At 41.6% G+C, this 25,508-nt stretch overlaps 1 protein-coding gene across 3 annotated transcripts; it reads right to left on the bottom strand.

Moving 5' to 3' along the window:
- Nucleotides 1–206: 206 nt before the first annotated feature.
- Nucleotides 207–24,608, bottom strand: nap1l1 (nucleosome assembly protein 1-like 1). 3 transcript variants are annotated; one of them, XM_044342708.1, is made up of 16 exons: nucleotides 24,483–24,608; nucleotides 19,785–19,823; nucleotides 18,764–18,852; nucleotides 15,224–15,326; nucleotides 11,839–11,980; nucleotides 10,330–10,422; nucleotides 9,766–9,894; nucleotides 9,472–9,543; nucleotides 9,241–9,380; nucleotides 8,323–8,468; nucleotides 8,172–8,191; nucleotides 7,295–7,417; nucleotides 6,882–6,914; nucleotides 6,674–6,724; nucleotides 5,275–5,311; nucleotides 207–2,123 (listed from the first exon to the last, which is right to left on the bottom strand). In XM_044342708.1, the coding sequence occupies exons 2-15, from the start codon at nucleotides 19,799–19,801 to the stop codon at nucleotides 5,306–5,308; spliced, it is 1,164 nt and encodes a 387-aa protein (XP_044198643.1). In that variant the 5' UTR covers nucleotides 19,802–19,823; nucleotides 24,483–24,608; the 3' UTR covers nucleotides 207–2,123; nucleotides 5,275–5,305. The 3 variants fall into 3 exon arrangements, with proteins under 3 accessions (XP_044198643.1, XP_044198640.1, XP_044198641.1); XM_044342705.1 differs by lacking the exon at nucleotides 5,275–5,311; XM_044342706.1 differs by lacking the exon at nucleotides 5,275–5,311 and having other exon boundaries at nucleotides 10,342–10,422.
- Between the last annotated feature and the right edge of the window lie 900 nt (nucleotides 24,609–25,508).

Raw genomic sequence — 25,508 nt, 5'->3', positions numbered from 1 at the left:
TGTCCAAGCTGCTGGTTGAAGGATTGACAGCTTGCAATAAATAGGTTTGATTTATAGACTTTTTGGAAAAATGGAAATGTTTACAATTGTAATTCAGGAGTAAAAAAAAAAAAAAAAGAAAATTGTTCAGCTAAGTGTCGATAGTGTTAGTCTTAGTACATATGAAGAGACAAACTTGATACAAAAAAACCCCAAAACAAAATGAGTCAATATTAGACATGTTTAACCAATTTATTCATGAACATACACATACAGTTATTGAGTACATTAGTATTTTTGTAGCATAGCATTTTGCCTTGACAACAGCTGCTCAAAAGGACCCAACAGAAACCCTGTCACGTCCTTCTCCGATGAACATGATCTGAACACTACCTGCAGAATGAGAAGTACCCTGGCTCTCCACAGTGGACACGATGCTGCCCAACACAACCAACACTTGGCTGTTTTCACAACTTTAAAAAAGGCTTTAAGAATGGACTGGGAGGGAGGCAAGCTACGTTTTCTTCTCGGTCCCCCTCCTGGCTTTAGGTATTGCTCTGACATGCTTCTCTGTGGCCTTCTGGGTACAAAGGAAGGAGGTTAGGGTGGGGAGGGTGGTGGGTCATTGGCCACACAATGGCCTTATCACGCTTCCCCTCCTTCTTTCACAGTGATAATGAACCAAGACCTCAGCAGCTTGGCTGAGGTCCACGCCAGTCACCTGACCAGTCACAAATTGGCGACACAAGAGGTAAATGTCAAACTGATGAGGGGGGGGAAGGGGAGGAGGGGGGGGGCGGGGGTTGGTGGTCTTGGTGAACCTGAACCAAATAACATACTTCAAAACCTGGCTTGGACTCATTGTTCCTCATCATCCGCTGTGCTACACTCTGCCCAACCCTGTCCCTACAAAGCCTCTCTGAACAGGCCAAGTGTGCCTCCCCCGGTAAGAAAAGTAATGCACTTAAAAACCAGATAGCACAAGTTGAACTCTCCACAGAGCAGGGTTACAGCACCACCCCCATACCCCTTAAGGCAGGGGGCATCAAACTAAGTGCTGCTCACAAGGAATACTCAGACAGCTAACCGATGACAGGACGCCACTGGTACACCACACACTAGTACAAAGTGCTATAGAAAAGACGACAGCCACGCCACTGCCAGCCTACGAGGAGCCTGAAGCACGAGGTGGACCCTGAACTGGCCCTCCCGCCAAACTATCTAACCCCCTTCCTCATCTAAAGGAATTCTCTGGAATGTTCAAGAGACTCGACCAGGCCGCGCGGAGGCTCGGGAGTGACCTGTGTTCAATTTAGACGAGTCTGTCCAGTTAAAGAGTGGCGGATTCCCTTATTAGAGAGGTTCACCAATGGTGCCAGCCAGTCTGCTTACTGGAATGTATCAAGAGTGGAAAGTAGTTGAGCACAAGTGGTGCAGGAAGTGGCCAAAAACACCAACTCCGGATCCCACGCTCAGCAAGATTAGATAAACTGGAATGGACACCCGGCTGCAGTTCACCCATCTGTTCTCCGTCGCTAGAGCTGGAAATGCTACAGTGCTTTTACAAGTGCTGAAGGCCCTGCTAAGAATAAAAAAAAATATTCACCCCGGACAACCAGAACTGACCAACCTGGAACTTTGGTAGGAGGAAGAGGAAGGAAGGGGGGGGTATTATTAATTGACGCCGCCGCGATACAGTCTAAACCACAGCTGTTGTCTAAGAGCAAATAACAACAAAAGACTTCACAAGAACCCAAACTAGTTTAGCAGTGAAGAAACAAGTTCATGCTTTTCGAGGGAGGTTTTTTTTCCTGTATTCTATCTATTGTACAGAGAAGGAGGAAGAGAAGGAAAAACAGGTCTAGTAAAATACTATGTATATTGAGCCACACAGCTCCCAGTATATTACCATGAGTTTTTGTAACAAAAATCTTGAAACCTTTTTTTTCTTCAAATTCTCTACCAAGAAAAATACAAAACATTATAAGGCGGTAAGTAACTATTTTTTTTTTTTAATCTTTTTTTTAAATTTTCTTCATTTTTGTTTTTTTAAATTTAGAAGCTGTTAACAGTGCAGTTGATCCTCAAGGCAGCCAGGCCAGGCTTCACTGCTGCTTGCACTCAGCTGGGGGGGCTGCATCCTTCTGCAAGAAAATCACAGGGATGGGGAGGACAGTTGTTAAAACAAACAACACTCCAAATCACTCTCACACACACCTACACCTAAATCATACCAAAATCTGAGCTACACACAGCCAAGCCACCTCAACAAAACCCAAACACTGAACAAGCTTAAGAAGTAAAGTCTGAAAAGTTTCTCACCTCCTGACTATTTTGAACACGTTTAAACAGTCATTGACAGACACGAATGTGGCGACTATGACACATTCAGATTATACACACTACGACAACTATGGTTTGTCGTAGCAGCATCCTTATGAATGCTGTGATTAAGACTTCAGTTTTTGTACAGATGAAATAACAAGATACAACGTGTTTACCAGTGATCTTTAGAGGTGCTGGTGGGCAGATTTTGTTACGGCTGGAAAGAGCCAGGCTAGCCGTTTCCACTCTATGCTAACCAGCTGATAGCTGTAGCTTTATATTAAAAATGTGGATTTTCCCAAATGACGTATTCCTTTAAGTAGTCAAATCAGTGCATTCAGGATGAAGCTAGTGGGCACTTTGGTGTCAAGTGAGGTGAAATAGTACAGACATCACAGGACCTGCCTCGAAAAGAAAGAAAAGAAAAGCGGTTTGAAGTTTTAAGGTGTACAAGCGGTATTAACACTCAGGTGCACACACAGGCTCAGTCATCTACAATAAAGCAACACCAATTCTGGATTTTTGGGGCCGATGGCAATACCTTGAAGTGTCCTCAATCCAATATTCTCTAACAAATACAAACTTAAACATTTTGTGGCTGAAAAACAAACTTGTCAGGGTTCTCTGGAGGACAAACAGTAATAGTGGGTAGATGTTTGTACATCTAACCTCAAACAACATTTTTGTGCTGCTTATTTCTTATTGACTGGCTGAGATAAGCTCAAATCCAAACTTTTTTGGTTTGTTTATACAGAAACGTAATACTGGTATAGAAATTAATGAGATTTAAAAATGCTGATTTATTTGTACTGTATAACACTTAAAGATGATAAACCTACATATTTGGAAAGGACCTTTCAACATCGAGGCAGCTGCCAAAGCTGCTATTTTTTTTGATTTGCTGCTACATAATAATGAACATAAACACTTTCAACTGAGCCTCAAGCCACTCGGCTCAAATCAATTAGCTGCCAAATAGAAAGGAAACACTTGAGTAAATAAGAGATGAAAATGTACAGAAAGATAATTAAGAGCCCGCCACAGTGTGGATAGGGCATCCTTCCAGCAGACATTAGACACTTACAGAGGTGATGACACCCTGCAGCTGTTCAGCCTGCTCTGTGGCCTGCTGCCATCTAACTGTGACTAAGGTCATTTTTGCCATTGTGCGGTACATTTGACTGCTGCTGAACTCTTGAACATTTCAAAGTCAGAAATAATTTAAGCATTTTTTTTTTTCCTGTCTTTGTGTGACATGACTTAAGACTTTTCAAAATGCCAGAAATAACAGCTCTGCTACTGCATCTGTTGAAAAAAAGGCTAGACTTTTGACAGTTTTCCTGTTTTATCTGCAGCAAGCAATCAAGTTTTTCTTGTTTTATCTGCCCCAAGCGATCAAGTTTTAAATGGAAACAGCAGAGGACAGGCCCTTATTGCTGACAATGATGGCACCTTCAGAGAGGTGGAACCCTTTGTTGGCATTTGTTGTTTTTTGGCAATCTGCCAACTACTGGTTGGGCCTTTTTTCAAACAGAAACAGTTATCCAAGGCCATTATTCCGGCATTAAAAGCAGATCTACAGAGAAATGTAGGGATGCACGATACTAGATTTTTTGCCGATATCTGATATGCCGATATTTTCCAACTCATTCTGGCTGATTGCCAATACCGATATATGCACATTTTTCCACCTGGCTGAGGAGACTATTACACATGCAATCACAGATTGTACTAAGTATGATCAAGAAAGACAATATATGTATAAGTGAAGACTGGAGTTCAGCATTAAAACTTTAATGAACCTGCCAAGTGGGAGGAGTAGTAGAGTTTTGAGTTTATTAGACAGACAGGGTTAATGTGTAGGATTTAGTCTCTGGTCCACGCTACGGAGCAGACGGTGGTGGTAATGCACCTAATATGCTGATTGCCAACCGCCATTATAAACCAAAAAGAAGAAGTTTTTTTCAAACGGAGTGGTTCATCCTGTCAGCCGAGGTGTTTCCTATCTGTGCAGCCGAACACAGCAGCTCCTCCACAGAGTTTCACCCTGACGGTCCCGGTGCTTCCTCCGCAGGATCCACTTCACTCAGCTGCCCGACAGACCCGCTGCTTCTTCCCACTTTAACCGCAATAACAAATCAGGGCTCAGTGCTCCGCTGGGATCCACATAGAGAGCCGGGGCTAGCTAGGAGGCTAGCGGAGCGTAAGCTGCAGCATGGCCGGAGGGAAGCACAGCCGGCTAGCCTCCCAGCTAGTCTGCCGGGCAGCTGAGTGAGGTGGAGCCTGCGAAGGCAGCACCGGGACCACCAGGGTGAAAGAGTCCATGGAGGGAAGCACAGCCAGGCAGTGGAGAAGGCGAAAAATCGGCCTGTCATATCAGCAGAAATGTTCATTTCAGGCCGATGCAGATATTTCATTTTAAAGCCTTTCATCGGCCGATACCGATGACATGCCGATATTATCGTGCATCCCTAGAGAGAAGGCAGCTGAACAGAACTAATGTGAACAGGAAGGAGGAGAAAAACCATGGACGAATGGACTAATGATGTTTAAATGGGTATTCAAAAAACAAACATCCATAAACAAAGCACAGAACTCAACATTTATGGCAGACAAATCTTCATCCTGACACAAACTCAAAACTAGCTCCAACATGGTGGAGACAAAAGAAAAGGGAGGGCTGGACTGGCTTCAACATACAGAAATGATACATGTGCAAATGCAGAGCTCACTATGGGTTAAACTTCAAAAAACCAACGACAAACCAGTGGGTTAGTAAAAATCGGGAGGGTGCAGCACGGCGGCAGAGGAAGGTGGGCTCATGTGTGGGGTGGGGGGGTGCAGAGAGACGGATGGAGGATGGGGAAAGAAAAACGGGAGGAGGAAAGCCAAAAACCAAAAGTGAAAGGGTGGGGGGTGAAGGGTGGTGGTGTGATGGTAGTAAGCTGACAATTCACAAGCTGTACCTACCAGGATAGGGTTATTTTTCTACTGTCACCACTTAAACCTAGTGAGGAAAAATTTAAAGAGTAGCTGACAAAAGATGCCAAAGTGACCCGAGATGAAGAAACATTAATGAATAGGAGAAAACAAAAAGCAAAACTAGCAGAATACAGAATGTCAAAGACGTTTTTGTTCAGCAAAGAAGAAGCAGAGGTCATGCTGTTGTGTCACATTTACAAGCTGCTCCAGTCTGCTAGAAAAAAATAAGCCACTAGAGTCAAATTCATCAAGTAACATTTAGCAGAAGCCCTAAACCAGTGTCTGTGCACTGTGAAAATCTCAAAATATGATGTACACAAACAATGTAGACTTAAGTGTGGATCTTCATTTGTCTTATTGGTGCTTACAGATTTCCCCCTGTACGCTGACTTTATTCATAGTTTTTCAGCTACATTACCTCCATCAGGACGGCAGTGAAGCAGAAAAGTGAATCAAAAGAGCCTACAACTCTGTAGGTTCTGTTATTCATTTATTTCAGTGGAATTACACTAAGTCTCTGCAGTTTGCACTAGGGCTGCAAATAATACTTATTTTCACTATCGATTAATCTGATGATAATTTTCACAATTAACTGTTTAATCGATTATATGTTAAATAGTGACAAAATGGCATTCACAATTTGTCAGAGCATATGACATCTTCAATTTGCTTATTTTGTCTGACAGTTGAGAGTATTCAATTAACTGTCATATGACAAATAAAAACAGAAAATCATCTGAATAAAGACCAAAGTATCAATATCTATATTGTATGTCAATATCTACATCTCACTGGTGTCCTCATCCTGGTGTTTAAGACATACTGAATCTGTGATGCTTTAAGGTTAATGTTGAGGTTTTAGTCACAACATGCAGCAGTCAGATTTTATTGACTGGTGTGAAGTATTGTTCAGGTTCAAGAACTGCTGAAGACAATGGTGAAAAGAAGAGAGAATCTACTGGGAGTGTTTGTTCCGTTTTAGTCTAGAAGCCAAATCAAGATCACGACGACAAAATAAAAGCTGAAGCAAACCAAAAGCTGGTGTAGAATGAGATGCATTTGACAGTATGTATTCTGTATGTTGAAATCTGACAAATCATTCAAGACAGCGGTTCTCTACCTGCAGCTCAGGACCCCCAGAGGGCATGTTGAGGTTTTATGCAAATGTTGCTTGCTGTAATATATCAAATAGCGATAAAAAGTCACTCATGAACTGCGGCTATTGACAGCCTCCAGTAAGAGCTGCTCAACCTTTTGCAAAGAGAGTTGTGAGCCAACAAAGTTGAGAACTGCTGAGCAAGGTCTATCTTAGGACACCAGAGATCTTTAGAGAGGAAAGGGAGGTGTGTGTGTGTGTGTGTGCGTGTGTTGGGAGGGGTGATCTCACCTTGGGATCATAGTCGGGGTCGTTTTCCTCGTCAGCCTCCTCCTCACCTTCCTGAACACATAGACGGCAAACTTCAGCCTACAGAGTTTCCTCAACTACCCTCTTGATGACATACAGCACTACAACCTGAAGCTTCTTTTAAATTGTAGTCAGTTATCTCCTGAAATATCTGCTTTTAAAACATGAACTGTAGTCTAAACAGTCTTACCTCGTCGTCCGCCTCCTCTCCCTCTTCATCGTACTGCAAAACACAAACATGAGCATTAGCTATGAGGACAGAGGTCGACCCAGCTCAGTGTGATTCCACCAAAATAGATTTAAAGCTGTAAGATGTCTCAAGTTAAAAATATGTAACTGCAAAGGCAACAGTCACATCTTTTTATAAAATAAAGCCAGTTTGTACTATGGTTACACAAGTGTCTCTCCTAACTCATCACTAGATCATTCCTCATTACACCTTGTGTAGACTTGATATTTCTTTGATTTGCCTTGATAGTAGAAAATAAACTAAGCAGAACACTTCCATGATGGTGTATATAACCCTGTACGGTTCAGTATAGGGTAGTTTACAGCCGATCCTTCAAAAAGGTGAAGATAAAGAGTTGAGATGCTGTTACTCACATCGTCATCGTCGTCCTCAATAGCCTCTCCTGTGAAGTAGAGCACAGCCCGAGGTACGATACGCTCACGGATGAAGTGACCGATTTCAAAGTCAGCAGCCAGGACCGCCTCTGAGTCCTCATCCTGAAGACAAACAGTCAGTTTATTCGAGCAAGTCTTTACTGTCCTATCAAGATGAAACTTTTTAGGTTTTTATTCCATCTTTAGCTGTGATTTCTTGCATTAAGTACTGGTAGTCAGTCTGACTGTTAAAATGGTGTGGATTTATCTACTAAAGTGTAGCTTAGTGTTCTGATTGATAAACGCATGTCTCTACATTCAAAGATGCAGTGGAAAGGATTGGATTATGAGGGTTAAGCTCTTAATACCTAAAAAAATTTTTTTTTTTTTTTTTTTTTTAGCTTCAATGTTGCTTGCTTAGTCATGTGTACTTAATGTTTAGAGAGAGAAACACCTCAGATCTGAAGCCATATTTTTTAGGTTTTTTTTTTTTTTTTTAAATGCACAGTTATGCGACATAAACATTAACGACACCTAATGTAAATCTCAACCAAGTTTTAATTCTGCAGGTTGGTTCTCACACTGGAAAGTGACCAGCTATTCCTGGGTGGAAGGGAAAATGTGGTTGGCTGCTTTGGAAAATGGACACTTTGAGCAGTCTTATAAATGCCCACAGAGACGACTAAAAGTTATGTCACAGCTTGTGTTTGAGATCTAATTAGATTAATAAAACTTAATAGCCTAAGCTCTCATCCTGTATTACTCTAAACATGGAGAGGGACAAAAAACAAATCATGCAAAACAGATTTGATGATTTAGCTGATTCATTGTTTGATAAGACAACAAATGAATGAACAAAATGTCAAGTATGACTCACCAACTCTCCATTTTCTGGGACTGTAAAGGAGAGGAGAACAGATAGTTGAATCATGCACATGTACAATTGATCATTTATTACAATGGAAACTCAACTGGCTACATAAAACTAAAACCTTGTACAGGCGTTATCATTTTGCCTTTGTCCTTACCCTCTGGTGGCGTGAAGAAATTGAAGAAGGAGTCGTTGGGGACTGTTTTGGTGACCGTCCTGACTGTGCCGCGGCCCTTGTGCTTCTGTTTCTTCTTGATTGTTTTCAACGTGACGTTCTTGCCCTTCGTCCACTCAATCGGGCAGCTGTGGTGAAACACAAGGAGGAGGCAGCGGAAGGAGAAACCAAGGTCAGTATCCAGCATTTCACATTTCAAATCTTAATGACAGCTTGGATCTTGGACACAAGATGAACTATGCCAGCGTCTCCCATACACAGGCTCTACTTAGGCACCCTGCCCAGGTAGATAAAATCTGTCTGAGTTGTGTGCTGCAGTAACTGAGTGGGAACTGGAGGGCATCTACCGATAGCCTGCATGTGAAGCGTTTAAGGAACATCAGCAAATTGTAGCATCTACCGATATTCTGCATGTGAAGCCTTTAGGGGATATCTGCAAATTTTATCTACATAAAATAACCTGGCTTACACTCTCCCCCTCTAAACTGCATGAGTCTCTGCATGGACACTGGTCACACACCACCCACCACCACAAGTTAATTCTCAACCTGTGGGAAACACTGAATGCACCTGAAAATTCTCTTCTACTTAGATATAAACTAAGACCACTAAAGAGCAAATGAGTGTGAAAATGAGAAACTCATTTTAAAACAAACAAGTTTTGATTTCATGAAAATCCAATTCTATTTTTGATAGCATTTACTTGCTAATTGCTTTGATTGCAAGTCATTCCATGTATTTACATTCAATAATGATCCATCTATATGTTTAGTTTTCATTGTTAGTGGCGGAAAATAATGGTACCCCATACCAGATTGGCCCCCTGTCACTGATATCCAGTTGCAGTTCAAGAGTTTGTACCGCTTGTGGTCATTTCTAAAAATCAGGTGCTGTACTCACCCTGTGCAGCACATGATCTCTGGTCCATCAAAGGAGAAGGGGTCAGTCTCATCCGGCTCCGACCTCATCTTGTAGGTTTTTGTCAACACTGTGTTTGTGAAGAAGTCGTTGGGCTCAAAGTGGAACTCTAACGTGAAGCTCTGGAGGAGACCAAAAGAGATGATGATTATGCACTGTTTAAAGTTAACAGATGGGTCTCTACCATATAACATGAGTGTCAAGCTGACTCACCATGGGCTGTCCTGGATCTGAGAATTTCACTTTGATATCTTGTAAATGTTTAAGGATGGGTTCATCGTGTTCCTGAGGAGGAGAGAAAGCAACACAGTGTGAGATTACCCAGAATACCAAGAGATGGCATGCATTTTCACTTATGACTGGAAGTATACAACATATTTGCTGATCCCCATCTATGCATAACTTGGCCAGCAGGTGGAAGCAAAGTCTGATTTGTCGTTGCTGGGATCAGCTACTGTCTGTGACCTATTTTCTCTGCCTCTCCAGCAGCTGTGTGGATGAACGTACCTGCAACATGTCACTGAGCAGGTCCACGTTTTTGAAAACCGTTAACCAGAACTCGGGGATGCCTTTGGGGTCTTCCTTCTCCTCGTCCTTCTTCTCTTCCTCTAACTTGGCCTTCTCTTTCATTTCATCCTGTTTGACAGACGTTTTCTCTTTAAAATAAGGCTTGCTCAAATATATATTTTTTTATTTTCATATATCACACCATATGAAATAAAAAGCTTTTCACCACCCACACTTAATTACAGAACCAAGGATTGGGCAATAAAAGAAGGAAAATAGCACAAGTATAAGCTATATGTAATGCCGCAGGGGAAACAATACTTTAGATCACTACAATGATTTGCTGCTCTGCAATCCAGACAACTGATATCAATGGTAGTGATAAACTTTAATCCTTTGCTCTTGATTATGAGCTGCATGCAGTGTTGCCATTTTGGGAACTGAAGCTTTATTTTTTTTCTGGACGTGACAATAAAAGCTACATGCATGAAAAATATGAAAGCAGAAGAAAACTGAAAGTGTTCGGTCGAACAGGAGGCATGCAGGTGTATACGTCACCTGTACCTGCTTACTTACTGTCAGCTCTTCCTCCTCATCTGCCTTCCATTCACATTCCTCATCTGTGGGCTCATAAGCTGCTTTCACTATGTCACTTCTCTGTAAACAAGAGAATACATCAAGTTTATACCTTTGGCACCCAAGTAATGAGACACAATTAAACCCACACTATAAACGCTAATTTGTTAAATCAAGTGCGAGTTGTTTCAATGTGTCTGCCCTGTGATTTTCATTGAAAGGACATGAAGTGGGAACATTGGCTATTCATGGTGAAGTTGCTGTTTCCGTCCTGAGCCTGTTTACATGCAAACAAACGAGGCTTTAATGCTGCATTAGTGACCTGGGACACATGCGGGTCGACCGCTGATGTGAAACAGCCGCTATGTTGACTCCTCGCAACAAATCTGATCAGGATCAAGGTTAAAAGTCTGGTTAACGTGCTTGACGAGACAGGAGCAGCTTTTCATCGCGCACTCCGCTGAAAAACATTGTCAATTCTGCTGCATCATGAGTCTGAAAGTGGAAGAACAATGTAACCGCTGTGACTAACAGAACTGCAAGGTTTTACCATGTATTATAAATTAGAGACTCTGCATTATAATCAGATCAAGGACCAGCCATTTGCTTCAGTTTGTATTATTAAATAGGCCTTTGGATTAAGACAACATCTAAATGCAGTGAATCTAATGGTTAAACCTTCAGAGGGCTTTATTTTGAAAAAAAAAAGAAATATTTAAACATAATTTGTGATAATTAGTGTCATTTTATCCACTGATAAGGATCCTCCTTCACTAGAAATACTTATAGAATCCCTCATATCAATCTGGCTAAAAGCCTCTCTGGAGTCGAGCACTGGGGCTCCTGAAAAAAACATGTAAAGAACCATCCATTAAAGAACCAAAGATACCCTTCATTCATGTATGAATAAGATTTTTTTTTTTAAAATAGCTCAAGTGCTGGCAGTCTTTATGTTAACATTTATCAGCCATAAAAAAAATGGATCATAACGCCTTAAATCTCAAGTTTGCTTCAAAGATCAAGATCAAAGACAGGATGGTGTGTGTTTGTGTGTGTGTGTGGTTGTTTTGACTGGACAAACGGCGGCATATATAAGCATAAACACAGCAGCCTGCTCAAGGCTACCGATGCTGAGGGTTACATGGTTGAATGCATCAGCCACCTTACAGATTTGACAATGTATCATCTGCCTCACGGACACACTCCTCCTAACACTGAACACAGACGATGCATATTATTTAAAATATACAACTATCATAAAGCTTCATGATTCTTGTTCATGTTTTTCTTTAAGTTTATGATTTTTTTTTTAATACAGTTGGATTTGTGAAAAGAAAAACCAGGTGTACAAAATGTACACAGAAAATGTCTTCAGACTTACGCAACACAGAAATGTGCTTCCATTTAGCAAAGTAAGGTAAAAGAAAACAGCACAGCTCCAGAAACACACTTATCAGTGCCAAAAGTCATAATAAAGAACATATATGAATGACGTACTTTGTCGAAGAGGGGCTGGTAGAGGGCTGCGTACTTTCTCTCCAGTTCATGTACTTCTTCGTAGAATTTGGCCTCAATGTGAGCACATTTGACCTGCAGGTTCTTCAGGGCGTTTACACGTCTCTTTACAACCTTTGGTAAACTGTAGGATGACAGACATCGAGAGACAACATGTTACAACAAGCCTAATAAATCCTACCGGAGCTCAAACAACTATTTCCACATTTAAAGACATATTAAGCAGCATTTCTGTGAAAAGCTGAAAACACGTCTGCAAAAGGAACCAGACATACTGATTGGTTAATACAATCAGAGCTCATTGTATTTGTACTGATAAAATTCTACACATTTCTTTCAAAAATAAGGATATTAAAGCAGTAAAATGAAAAAAAACTGCAGTTAGTTCTCATACCAGAGATACAAACCAACACCAAAAAGATCTTTTTCCCCCCCTTTCCCTTAACTTGACAGACTTTTGCAGACTTTTCAAACAATGTGAGATTCAAACAAAGATCATTTTCTTATTTCTGATCATGTGTTTCAATTTGCCTCTAAAACACAGGACAGCCTGCACTGACTGGGGTGACAGTTGTAGCAGAGAGGACCCTGCTTCAGAGCAACACACTGCAGCAGGGGTGTCATGATTCCAATTGAGTCTTGATTTAAACTTTTTTCCCAGCACTTGACAGCTATGTCATTATTAGACTTTCTTGATTAGTAAATAATAAAATCATTGTTTTTATGCCCTGACATGTATCATTTACATTTTCAAATTCTTCTTTAAAAAGACTATATGGTATCAAGTATGATATAACCGCCATATTTATTGAAATGTACTGCACTAAGGTCATATGGTCAAATTTAAAATGAATAACTTATTTCACCAGTCAATTGGGAACAAAGTGTTAAACACAAAAACAAAAAGAAGTCGTCACTAGACAGCAGAAGGTTACTTTACAAACAACCCCTGCAAAAAGCCAGCAGCTGGGAGGATGGCTTGTTTTGGTGAAAATGAGGTTGTAGCTCGTTGTCTACCCTGCTTTTGATTTTGAAGGTTGAAATCAAACGCCCATTTCGATCGATTTTTGATTTAGAATCGAAATCGTGATGCCCCTACTGCAGAGCAGTACTCTCCCCAGAGGATCTCCAATAAGTCAGGGTGGCCTTCCAAGTGCACACTTTAAACTAACTGAAACTATGCGAAGAACAGGCTTTACTGAGATTTGCTTCATTTAACTGCATAGGGAAGAAATGCTGTCTTTTTTGTACACAGATTTATTGGTTTATGCTTGAGAGATTCATGGACTGACTGCTGGTGTGAATGATACAGTGGGTGCATAAACATAACATTCAATAATGCCCCATCAGACATTTTGTCATTTAGATATACATTCCTAAAACAAAAGCTTAACCTTCTGTACCAACAAAAAAAAGGCAACAATTAGTTCAGTCTCTGTTCAGACAGTCTCGTCAATCTTGGACCATGTTTTTGATTTGTGATGCATCAATGTGACTTGTAGCAGAATGTAGTTTAACCATCAGTTAGTTAGATGATGTATACATTATACAGCATAATCCTTCAAACTGATTCACAAGATTGTGTTGTTTAGGACAATCCTAATTTCACAAACATCATATTTTCCTCCACAAGACTTGGAATCAATACACAGCAGATCTGAAACTGGGACACCCGATTTATTTTGCTGACTTTGAAGTAGTGTCCTCCATAGATACTATTGTTCATATTTTATCCCCTACCTATGCATGTACTTATTACTGGTCTGATGTCTTTAATCCTTTAACCCTAATCTGTTCTTGCAGTTGCTGCTTTGAATGTTTTGATGTCAGTTCTCCTGTCCTGAGGTCCAGTCTACACGGGGTACCCATGCAAAATGGAGTTGCAAAGTAAAGATTAAATGAACGAATTAATATATTTTAGTTAGTTTCTGGCTATAATTCAGTTTTAAACAAAAATCAACAACCAGCCAGTTTCAACAATGCACATTTTGTAAAAAGATATTTATAAATGACTTGTCTGAGGCCTCAAACTGTCTTAATGGGGTCGAGGCCTTGAACATCAACCGACTAATTCTTGAGCGGTAATTTTGAGATGTTTAAGTGCTGTCCCCAGGAACTGAGGGCTGTAGAGAGGCTGCACAGTGTCAAGTTCCTCTGCAGTATGGTAAATTAAAACGCCTGCACTATCCTGGCAAGGGAATACATGTTTGGTCCCCCAGTGCTTGGATGCTGTAAGTGGTGAGTTTGTTGGCTGCCAAATACTTGACAAGTTGATCAAAGAGCTGCTTGCTGATGGTTTTGCTGAGAAGAGGAGCAGTGGGTGGCAAAACCCTGCAGCCAAGACACACGACGACACTCGCACAGCATCTCAGAAACTACAATCACTGATGTACCTCCGCTCTGAGGTCATTTTAACATTTTGGATAAGCACTTAGCTAAATGTTTTTTTTAAAAAAAAACAAAAAACTTACAGTGCCTGTTGGACTTTTTCATGCTTTGGTTGAGTGCCTTCCCTCAATTTAATGTAAATATTTTTTGAAATCAAATTAAACACAGATATAAAAAGAATAATAGCTCAAGTATTCATCCATCTACGTAAATACTTAGCACAGGAATTTTTGTCACTTGCTTGTTATCATCCGGGTATTAATAGTGAATGGGGAAAACAAATTTCTACCAGCTGCATGTCAAACGCGAGCCAATCAAATTCAAGCTCAACAATGGCTGTGTATCAAAACAGGCTGCTCTAAACAAACTGAGGCCTGTGAAGCTGCGCCAATTCTTTCTCTTTGAGATGGTTAATTATTAACCTCATGTGGGCTGAGACTGAACAAGCAGTACCATAGTGAATGGTGACTATAGCCTCTGTGTGGGGCTTCATTTGTGTGCCCTCACCTCCAGATTCAGTGGTTTGTGGTTTACTGGGATACTGCTGCTAAACAAGAGCGTCGCTAACCTTCATGTGAACTTGATTTACATAAAAGCATCACAACTCAACAAGGAGTCACCACTTAGAAAACTAATTTGCATGCAAGTACGCAACGACTGCAGCGACAGTATTCAACAACATGGTTTTAAAAATGTTACTGAGCACATTTCAGATTACAAACATATCAATTATCTTTAATATTTACACTATATCTGATTATACAAAAACATAATATTCTTATGGAAATTGTAATTGAAAAAAATAACCAGCCTTTAATGAACAAGTTTATAAAGATGCAGTTAGCTACCTGCTGTGAAAGCATCTTCCCTGCTTTAAGCTCGATACTGCTGCTGATTCTACTCTATGACAACTGTACAAGGTGCAGGCAAAATTCATGCCTTCTAAGATTAAATTATCACCAAAAATAAGTTCTCTCACCTCTCCATGTACCCTGATGGTGAACCGTTCAGCCCATCAAGCCTCTCCTGCAGCGCAGCCAGGATCTGTGGATTCTGCATCATCTGCACAGTCAGCTGACGAGCTGAGGACACAAACACACATATATGGTCAAGAGTGTAATATGAAGGCAGACAAAAATCAATTCAGGAGCATGAAAGGGATTTTTTGCTCATAATTTGATGAGAATTGATCCTAAATTGGAGATTTGATTAAATTAAAGCTCAAATAAACAAATTCATGTTTGGGACAGGAATCACTGACTGCGTAAGAATACCCTTTTTATTTGTTATAGTCAAATGTTACTTGATTCTCCCTGCAGTATCTAAGGCATTCTGAGGGGTATACTGCACATCTAAGCATTGTTTGTTTAGCAGAGTATATGAGCAGGGTGGAGCCGAGCATAAGAGCAGCTCCCTGTTCACAGCATTGTCCACCACCTAATGTTTTATTTGCCTTTATTTAATATGATTGTTTCCTGCGGGTAAACTATAAATAACATCTAGTTAGTAGTGTGCATATTGCCAACGCTCCATAGACACAAGAGGTGGCCATCAGCATAAAAAAAAAAGGTGCTCTGCCTTTGTGCAACCAGACAGGTGACAGATGGTACAATCCAAGTGTCCGACACATTGCTTGCACCTATCAAAGCTCAGTCAGATCGCTGCTGGCGGGTGAGAAGATTAAAGAGATTGGAAGTCACTTTTCTCTGTTGGCACATCCTGGGCATTTTGCTTGTAATGTGTTACCAGCTAAAATAGATCAGCCGTCCGAGACTCTGCATCAAGTCGAATAAATACAGCTATGCTTGTCTGAGTTCACACAACACAAGCCAGTTTCTGGTTGCTTTGATACAGAACGCTTTGTTTGGTAGATAAATCAATGAGGTCAGACACCACCGGGACAGGTACCTTTTTGAGGTGATAATATGAATCTGTGATCTACCCAAACTGTCTCTAACCGCTTTTTTCCCAACCAAGCACTGTACCTGCTGACTATTACAACCTTTCTCACTTTGTCCAAACTAAACATGACTTAAAGGTATACTATGCAGGATTTGTTAGTTGGCGTTTGTAAACACACCATTCAAAGATGGCCCCTCCTCTCCTGCTCGACAGGGAGCGAGCTGAGAGCAGAGGGAGAGAGGGAGCGCAAGAGAGAGAAGCGGTCGAGCAAGCTAGAGAATGAATTTAGAGAGAGAGAGCAGCACTGGTCAGAACAAAGCCGTGAATCAGATAAATATAACGTTATTTTCTGATTTTTTTCACGGCGGTAACGTTCTAAAGCACAAATAAATACACCCACACCTCCGCACAAGGTGCAGTGTTGCCAGGTTTTGTGTGAATGCAGAACTTCATCCTGTCCGCTGTGGCCTCTCTGCTCTGCGTCTGTATAGCTCGGCCCCGCCCTCAGTCAAATAGACACACAGACCTGCAGCTCTTCATATATCTTTGACACAGAGATAGAGAGCAGAGCAGAGGAGAGGAGAGGAGAGAGACCGAGACAGCGATGTAACCTTGTGGCTACACAATGAGTCCCGACCTCACATCCTGCTCACCGTTATTGACTCGGGGCTACACACCCATTCTCAGAGAAACTGAGAATATGAGAATAGCTGATCCACCTTAAAAGTTCTGTCTACCTTAAGTGAGCCTGGGCCAAAGTTGTCACTAACTTCAGTGATAATCCCCTTCACTTCAGCTGGGTGGCAAGAAACAAGACATGGGAACTTGACTTGGGTCTTGAGGAGTAGTAGCATTTATTTATTCACCAACAAATAGCCTGATCTGTACACACACTGCACCGCTACATTCACAGCTACAACGTTACCGCTAACTTCAAACTCGCCATCACACACATGCTCTCTCTCCCTCTACTGCACACTCGCTATGCACACAACCTACACACTGAGCTATTCCTTAAAAAAGGAACTACGCTACATGTATAACACAATTTAGTCTAAAAACATCTTAAAAATACATTTCAAAGAAAAATTCCTCAATGCTTAGGCCTGGCAGGGAGTCCACTTAGGCCCAGTGGGCCACTAGCGGAAACCCTGGACACTAGAATGGAACAGAGCCACTGTAAATGTTATCAGGTCCACCTGTGATTTTCCTGCTATGACTGCCTCTGTTCTCCTTAAATCAGGACACATCAAACTTTATATCAGTGACCTTTTAAGCCTACAGACACTGAGGGTCCACATTTTAGGTGGAATATCACTTTACGCACCTGATGTACTGCTCTATACAAGCCAGTTGTATCTCAACTTTCGTCCACTGCATAGACAGCCTTGCAATTCCCGTGACAAAGCAATCATGTTAACACACAAAACATTCAGAGCCCCTGAAAGGTCACGGTGGCATTTTTCCTGATCTGCTTTTGCATTACCTCGCAATACTTTTTGCATTCCCCTTTATCCACTGGAGTTTGTGTACAGCCAGTCCTCTGGAGTTATAATGCACTGCCAGTTTAGGGTAGTGCTCTCCAGTTAGAGGGGAGAGCTGATGTGACACTGTACATTATGCATTTATTGCTCATACTTTTGAAACGCCAAGCTCCACTCGACTGTGACCACAGCTGTAGCTGCTCTGCTTGGCTGTGATGGTTAAAGCTGTTGATGTGGACATGGTTACTGCTACATTTCTATGGTGGTACAGAAATGGCTAAAGTAGCTGTACTGTGGCTACTCTTTACTGCTGTTAACATCAGCCGAGAAAGCACTGTAAAGGCAGTCACTCCTGATTTGTAGCTGGTGCATCCATCAGACACAGCAGGTATGTTCTCATACACCTCAGGAGTTCAAGAATATATGACTATAGCCATCCTGTGGCTATAGTTATAATCACTGCTACAGCAGCTGCCAGTCATAATACAGTGTAGAGAACTAGGTTAATAACCTCTGCAGGTTAGCCTAACATTAGCTGCAATGATATAGAATTGTGGCTGAGTCAGGCACAGCTGAGTGTGCACCCACTCGCATGTGATATAGCACATTTTCTGTGAATTCAATGAATAAATAGTTTCTGGTCCGTGTCAGACTTTCCATACCCAAACCGCGTCCATATGGCAAAAGTAGCCCCGAATTTTAGGTACAAGCTCTTCGTTTTGTCTCAGAATGAGCCCTCTATCAAGTCTGGCTTTAAAAAGTCTATTCAAACTTGCTATAAATAGAAGGGGCCAAACAGACATCTATATCTATCCACAATGAGCCGGGAGTAGACTAATACATGAGGAGACTGTCTGAATCATTTATTGAGCATCAAAGGATGCATAAACAACATCAACATCCCAAAATAAAATGGATTAGTGCCTCCAAGCTCTTAACTACAATTCAAAATCATGTCATGCAAATAACTCTGCTCAGTTTAAATACCAAGCAGAGGCACACAGACTGTTCTGCTACGGAAATTACATTTTTATACACCTGAATGAACAAAAACATTCTGATAACTATACTCATATTGCTACCAATTACACTGTCAAAACCTGTACTGTAGAATTTTTTGCAGACAGGCCTACCTTTGCTGTTTTCATCTTCTCCCGTCTCCTCCTCTTCCACTTCCTCCACATCCTCCATATCTGCCGGGTCCATCTCAGCCTGGTCTTTGCTGCTCAAGGAGACATTTTATTAGGAAAAAAATTAATACAATAAAGTAGCCAGCTGGACTTAAATGAGTAGTCAGCTGTTTGGCCGGCAGCCAGCACTTATGGACAGCCCTGACACCTGAAGTTATATAATGGAAAGTGTATCTGTCAGTGCCGTTGAGTACAATAATGAAAACGAGTGACAGCTGCAGCTCTACTTCAGCACCTTGCTCAAGAGCACATTTGATGGTAACTGAGGGTATGAGGAGTTTAGTTCCATCATATTCCCTGCCCAGACAATATACAATTCTCTGCTACTTAAACAATAGGATGTAACTGTAGCTCTAAAAAACAGCAGCAATCAAAACTGAAGTCTTTTTTTCCCCATGACGCTGTTCCAAGCACTGAAACATGACACCCTGTTTTAAGATGCAGTGCAGGAGAGGCTCAGTACTGAATACAACAGAGCTTCACCAGCACGGCATCTCATCCTCCTGTCAGTCTGCAGCATGAGGTGAAAATCAATGGCCAACAATGGAAGAGTATGTGTGTGAGGTGGACAGCATCCATCTCTCTGTTGTGTGACCACTGAAGCGCCACTCCCATTGGACTGATGTTAAGTTCCATCAGTCAAATGTTGTGAGGGGTATGTGTGTGTTTGGTCAAAGCGATGTTGCAACATGATCTTGGGTGTGGCATCCCAGACAGCCCTGACCTTAGTAAACAACTGTTTCCATTAAGGATCATAGAGGAGAGCCTGCTGCTTTGCCTCTATGGTCCCAAACTTTAAATCATGCTGTACTTCTGGCCACGCCCCTATCAGTGATGTCAAAGCAGGTGTTTGCCCTTTAACTGTCAAAGACCTTCAAGGACCACAGACATATCACCAAAGAGGAGAAGGGACAAGTCTTTTAGAGGCCAAATGTTTGGTCACCGGTCGCAGAGATATACTTACTTGTCAATGTCTGCCATCTTAGCTGAGTCTCAAGTGACGCTAAAAAGAGAAGAGAGAAAGTAATCAGTTTAGAAATACTGGAGGACACAAACTCATACATTTTTAACTGACATTTGAAAGTCATCAGATCTGGGTCAAAACAACATTTGCGAATAACTCTGGATGCTAATTTCAAGCTACTTAAAAGTACTACAGGGATGATGTTTGAGTTGGAAACACATAGTAAACTTCATTTAAAAACAGCCAGAGCTGTAGCCTACTACAACAGCTGATAGTAGGATATGAGGTGATACATTCCCATTCTGTGCCAGCACATCCCCAGCTTTACCACAACAGAACAAATACTTTACATGATTTCTATTACATAACCTAGATTTTACATATAGGCTTAAAAATCTCTCTCTCGATCATTTTGATGGAAATAAAATTAAAATGAGCATTACAAGTAATCCCACTCCTGCAAAATACTGCTGTGTGTGCACTACCCCCATCCAAGAGGAAATGCATAAAAAATGCATATAAAAAAGGGGCCCTGCTATGCACCAGTCAACAACACTTCACTGACAGCCTGAATCCAATGTAAGATCAAAGCTGAACCTTTTCTTCTTTAAAACCCCAACTCACAGCTGTACAAGATACTCACTGACATTGTTTCAACACCCAGTGCTGTTATATTGGCAAAATATTGGCATATCAGTAATGAAACATTTTTTATGTATGCTGCACCTGAAGAAAAAAAACAGTCCACCTAGCACTATAAAGTAGCTAGTAGTACTACTATACTACAAGTTACTACTAGCTATTAAGTAGTATACGCTCAGTTTTGCCACAATGAAGCCTAACTCAGTTACCATGCAGATGTCTCCCCTCATTTCTGCATTTAAGTGTATATATTTTTCACTATTTTGGAGACATGAACAATGGTGTTACAGTAGAAAATGGTTCAGTGTCATTGTTCCTTTTTGAACAATCTTTGACTAACCAAGTAAATCAACTGCAGAAGTGACTAACCATTTAATGTTGGTGTTTGCCAATCCTTTGCAGGTGACCCAAAAACTAAAGTTCTGGCCAACATTACTTGCCAAAACCAAGATTAAGCTACATGGGGCAAGCAGAATCACATCAGTTTTCTCCACAACAAGCACACAGTGAGCCATATGTATATAACCATATATTTAGTTTTGATTTGAGTCTTTAAACTCTACAATCTAATAACTCCCCCAAATAAAAAGGTGTACCCTGAATGAATTATTAGGTTTTGAATCATGGTGACTTCATTGTTCTCAGTTTGACATGCTTTGACACAAACTTCCTGTTTTCAGTGGACAAAGAGCATTTTTATGAAACAATCATCCAGGATTTGGAAAAGTGAGGCCACACCTCACCCCCTTTCAGATTCGTCGTCCCTTGAGAGAGATGGATTACCACAGTGTTATTTCCAGAGGGGCAGACAGGGGAGACCTGCATTGACAGTTAGTATCCATAAGACAGTGAGGCAACAGATCACGACCTGGAAGTGACACCAGTGTCAAAATTCACAATCGCTAAGGTGGCTGTAACTCAAGCCCAAAGCCTAGTGGTGGTGTATTATGGACAGGGGAGAAATCTGCTTGTCATATGTAACAGAGCCATGTGTGCAGTTCATTTGAGGTGGAGGAGATTTTCAATACTGATGCCGGATCAGAACAGACCCACTGAGGATCTGTGGCTGTGACAGATCGCCTGTAAGGCAACCTTTTTCAAATATCAGTAGCCTCTATCTCTTAGACATTAGGTCACTGTTGATTGATGTTGAAGTTATGGACAGGCTCATTATGAAAAGGCTCATCATACTTTTTAAGAAACTGTTAAATGTTTGGGTTCCTTCTGCCCCACCAGTCTCTTGCTGCCTCAGCAAACCACCCTGTGAATCACTCTCTCCACACTGGCCCAGCAACAGAGCACTGACCAAAGACTAAATCAAACCCTGGACTGAGTACAAGGAAGACGATTGCAGCCATGAAGAAAACATAGCAACACACTGTGCTGAAAGAGCATCTGTCCCTCTGTACCCACTTGACCTCTTGCAGGCAGCAGCACAATTAAAGACTAATTAAGCACATATTGCCTGGTACCAAAATATAAAAACACCACCTTGCCCATCTTGTACTGGAATGTGCATTCAATATTTAACATTTAAAACTACATATTTCTTATAATTATCTAAACCTTGATAATTGTGCAGACTTAGTCTAATTTAAGTTTTTGACTTTCCACCTTTAGTCACGAAGTCCTATAGCTTTTCAGAATTGGGAACAAATCACAGCTCAGCCAACCGTCTTGTTCACACCCATGTGTTTTATGGGTGGAACACTGAAGGATGGGACAACTAATTAGCCAGTATTAGACAATCTTCCAAGCTAGCAACTGACTGCCTAAGGCAAGACTTATTGTACTATTTGATGGGGACACAAATGCAAACACCACAGGGAATTGAATGTTGCCATACCACATATCTTACGTCTGTTTTACATTTTTTTCCTCATTTGGTCGTCTGAAACCTGGCACCGCCTGAAAGCCTGGTCTGTCCAAAATCACCGGCTGAAAACCTGAATGCGAGTACAGACTACTGCAAAAGTTCCTAATCCTGGTCTTTGACGGCCACCCTCCTGCTGGTTTTCCATCCTGTCAAGTAGTTAACTGCATTCACCTGCCATCCCAGGGGTAATTCAGTCCCTTATTAGACAGCTACAGCTTGGGGTCTCAGATGATTGGAAAAAAATCAGCCACTGACATTCAAACGTTTTCACAGAGGGATAATAGTTTGTACCTAAACCATGAGGCAGCCTTAAGGTTGTTTAAGATAAAGAGCAGGAAGGAAATTCTTTCAGTTAGGCCAAGCTTTTAGCAACCCTACTCTATACATTCGCTGGCCTACATTCAGCTAATACTGCAAGATGATTCAACTACAGAGTTGATGCAATAATAACATACCTAAATTAAAATGTCTCTACATGTGGAGTAAGATGACACCCACCACCCCAGACATCTTGCATTTGTTCTAATACCAAATTATTGATGGCAAAGTACTGTGGAAAAGCTCTTAGCAGCGGTACATATTTTTCAAATATACTCTGCAAAATGTGATGACAGGGCCTTTCAAGTTGGGCTCAATACCTGCTTTCTAGTGGACCGAAATAGTTGCAGGTAGACAATGCAATGTGGACAAACTGCTCTACTGGGAGAGCAGGCTCCAGCATTTCCAATGCATTTGTGTGGTGTAGCACTGCATAAGTTCCTGGGATGCCTGTACATAGTTAAATAACTATGGAATATTTTATCCTTGTCATTTCCATATCCTTGCCTTACTATGTGTATATACTGTGTAACTGTATGCCATGTATGTCCTATGTACCCCCCTCCTCTCCTCCTCCTCCTCCTCCTCCTCCTCCTCCTCCTCTCCTCTCCTCTCCCCCTGCATATGTGCCTGCACAATGTGTGATGACAAACTTGAATTGAATTTCAACAATAGAAATCTTAAGCACCATCTCCTGAAGAAAACATCCACATCTCATCTGTTCCAAGTGATGACTCATGATATGAGACATCTGACAAATTTGGCAACCACAACAGCCTTAATAGGTCATGCAGAGTTTGGAATGTAGCTGCCATGTGCATACACAAAAGGCTTAAACTAAACAACTAATCTCTGTCACAAAAAAAAACATCAAATACCAAAAAAGCCAGTGGACAACACGTGTTTTCTCAGATTTTAACATCATCAACTACACATGTAGAAGTGGTCCAGCAGACTGACCAAAGTCCTTCCTGGGGACAAGCTTTTTCCTCCTAATCCTGCCCAGCGACCACGTGTTGCATGCTCCAGTATAGCAAACCATCAATGACTGACAAAAAGCCTGTCTGCCTGTTCACTCTGAAGCCACATTTTCCACATCATGAGGACCAAGCAAGACAGCCAACCTGTTGAAACGTTAACCGACAACTTCCCTCACAAACAAGCCGACCCCTGCTAGTAAACTGGCTAACTTTAGCCGGCCTGCCCGGTCTTGACAGTGCACTAGCTTATGTGCTGCTAGCTTCATGCGCACTACTTCGGCTGAGCAAGTGGGAGGAACAGCTCCGGCAGACACGGGGCCGTGGATACAAAATGTGGGCCAGTTAGGAAGTGGTGCCAACGCTCCGGTACCATGTTTAAACCAGCCTCCATCACATAATATTACTGGCTGTGCAGCTAAACCAACCACCGTGTGTTGTATCCTTTAAGCCTACAGTTGCGTCCACAGTTCCCCACCCTGGTAACATCCTCCAAAAAATAAGGTCAAGTCCAAAAAATACAAGATACAAGACACGTGTCAACAAATGACGAAAACGCCGACAATTACAGGAATTATCCGACAGTTTGTTGTTTCTGTCAATGCAGTGGTTGTCAAAGCTTACCAAGGCAAACGGGAATACATATATAATCGCTGTTTTGTTATTTTTTTTAAATCGCGTGTACCGTTAACACACACACATCATGGTGGAGCCTGTCTCAATGGCTGCTGCCGCTGTCTGACTTGACTAGCATTAGCAAAGCAGAGTCGTCTTCCTCTGCCGCGGTTTATTATATCAGCAGAAATGATATTTAAGTTCAGGAGACGACGCACAAGTTCAGGGACGTTGGTGCCGACGAAGCCGTTCCCAAGTCCTGTCCCTTACCTTCGCTCTCTGGCCGGAGGCTGGGCTGGTTAGGCGGCGCTGCGCAGTGTCGCGGTCCCGGGGAAGAAAGAGACTCCGCTCCGATGGCGGTAAAAGGGAGAGAGATCCCGCCGCTTGCGCTCATATACATCCGACGTCATCACGTAAACCGGCAGTCACCGGGGCAACGCTGCTCATGGGAGGGGCGGCGGCGAGGGTCCCCCTAGGGGGAGCAGGGGATGAGGGATTATCATCATCACCATCATCTTCATCTTCTCCTTCTCATCTGTGTGGCACTCCTCTTCACCACCTCATTCCTACTCAATGATCATAAAATAATACGTTTAATTTGTACCACACTTTTCATTCCTAGTGAAACTCAAAGTGCTACAGTATTAATAACATAGAACACACAACATAAAGATAACAAGACTTAAGATGAAAAATATCTGTATCTTATCTGTATCATGTTCTTCCTCTTCCTCCCCTTCCTCCTCATTATATTTTTTTATTAATCAGCCTTTTCCTCATCATTTTCATTCATAATCATCTTCCTCAGCATCATGATCATCTCACCATTGCAACTACAACAACAGCAGAATCTTCCTCAAGCAGTATAGTCTTCTACATCTTCATCATCATCACCAGCTGGAAGAGGAGCTCATCATCATCATCATCATCATCATCGTGACCCTCCTGGGTATAGCCATCATCCTCATCTTCACCTTTATCTGCAACAGCTGCGTCATTTACATCACAATCCTCACAATATTCATCAGAAAACGTCATTAAAATGACATCATTACCATCTTCATCATTGTCACCATCATCATCAAGGACAATTTATTGGTCATTAGAAGAAACTCCCTTTAAACTTCAGTTTAAGTCATTTGAAAATCAGATACAGCCTTTACCTACACAATCTGAAGACTCTCACAGTACTTCACTGAAGCGTTATCACAATTACTGACGTTGGAAAAAGCAGTCTGAACAAAAATAGCGCAACGTCCATTAATTTTTCAGAGCTTTCAGTCACATCCTGTAGCC

Source organism: Thunnus albacares, chromosome 23 (assembly GCF_914725855.1).
Source record: "Thunnus albacares chromosome 23, fThuAlb1.1, whole genome shotgun sequence".
Lineage (NCBI taxonomy): Eukaryota > Metazoa > Chordata > Actinopteri > Scombriformes > Scombridae > Thunnus > Thunnus albacares.
Note: the sequence above shows the minus strand (reverse complement) of the source record. Positions and strands in the feature narration are given on the sequence as shown.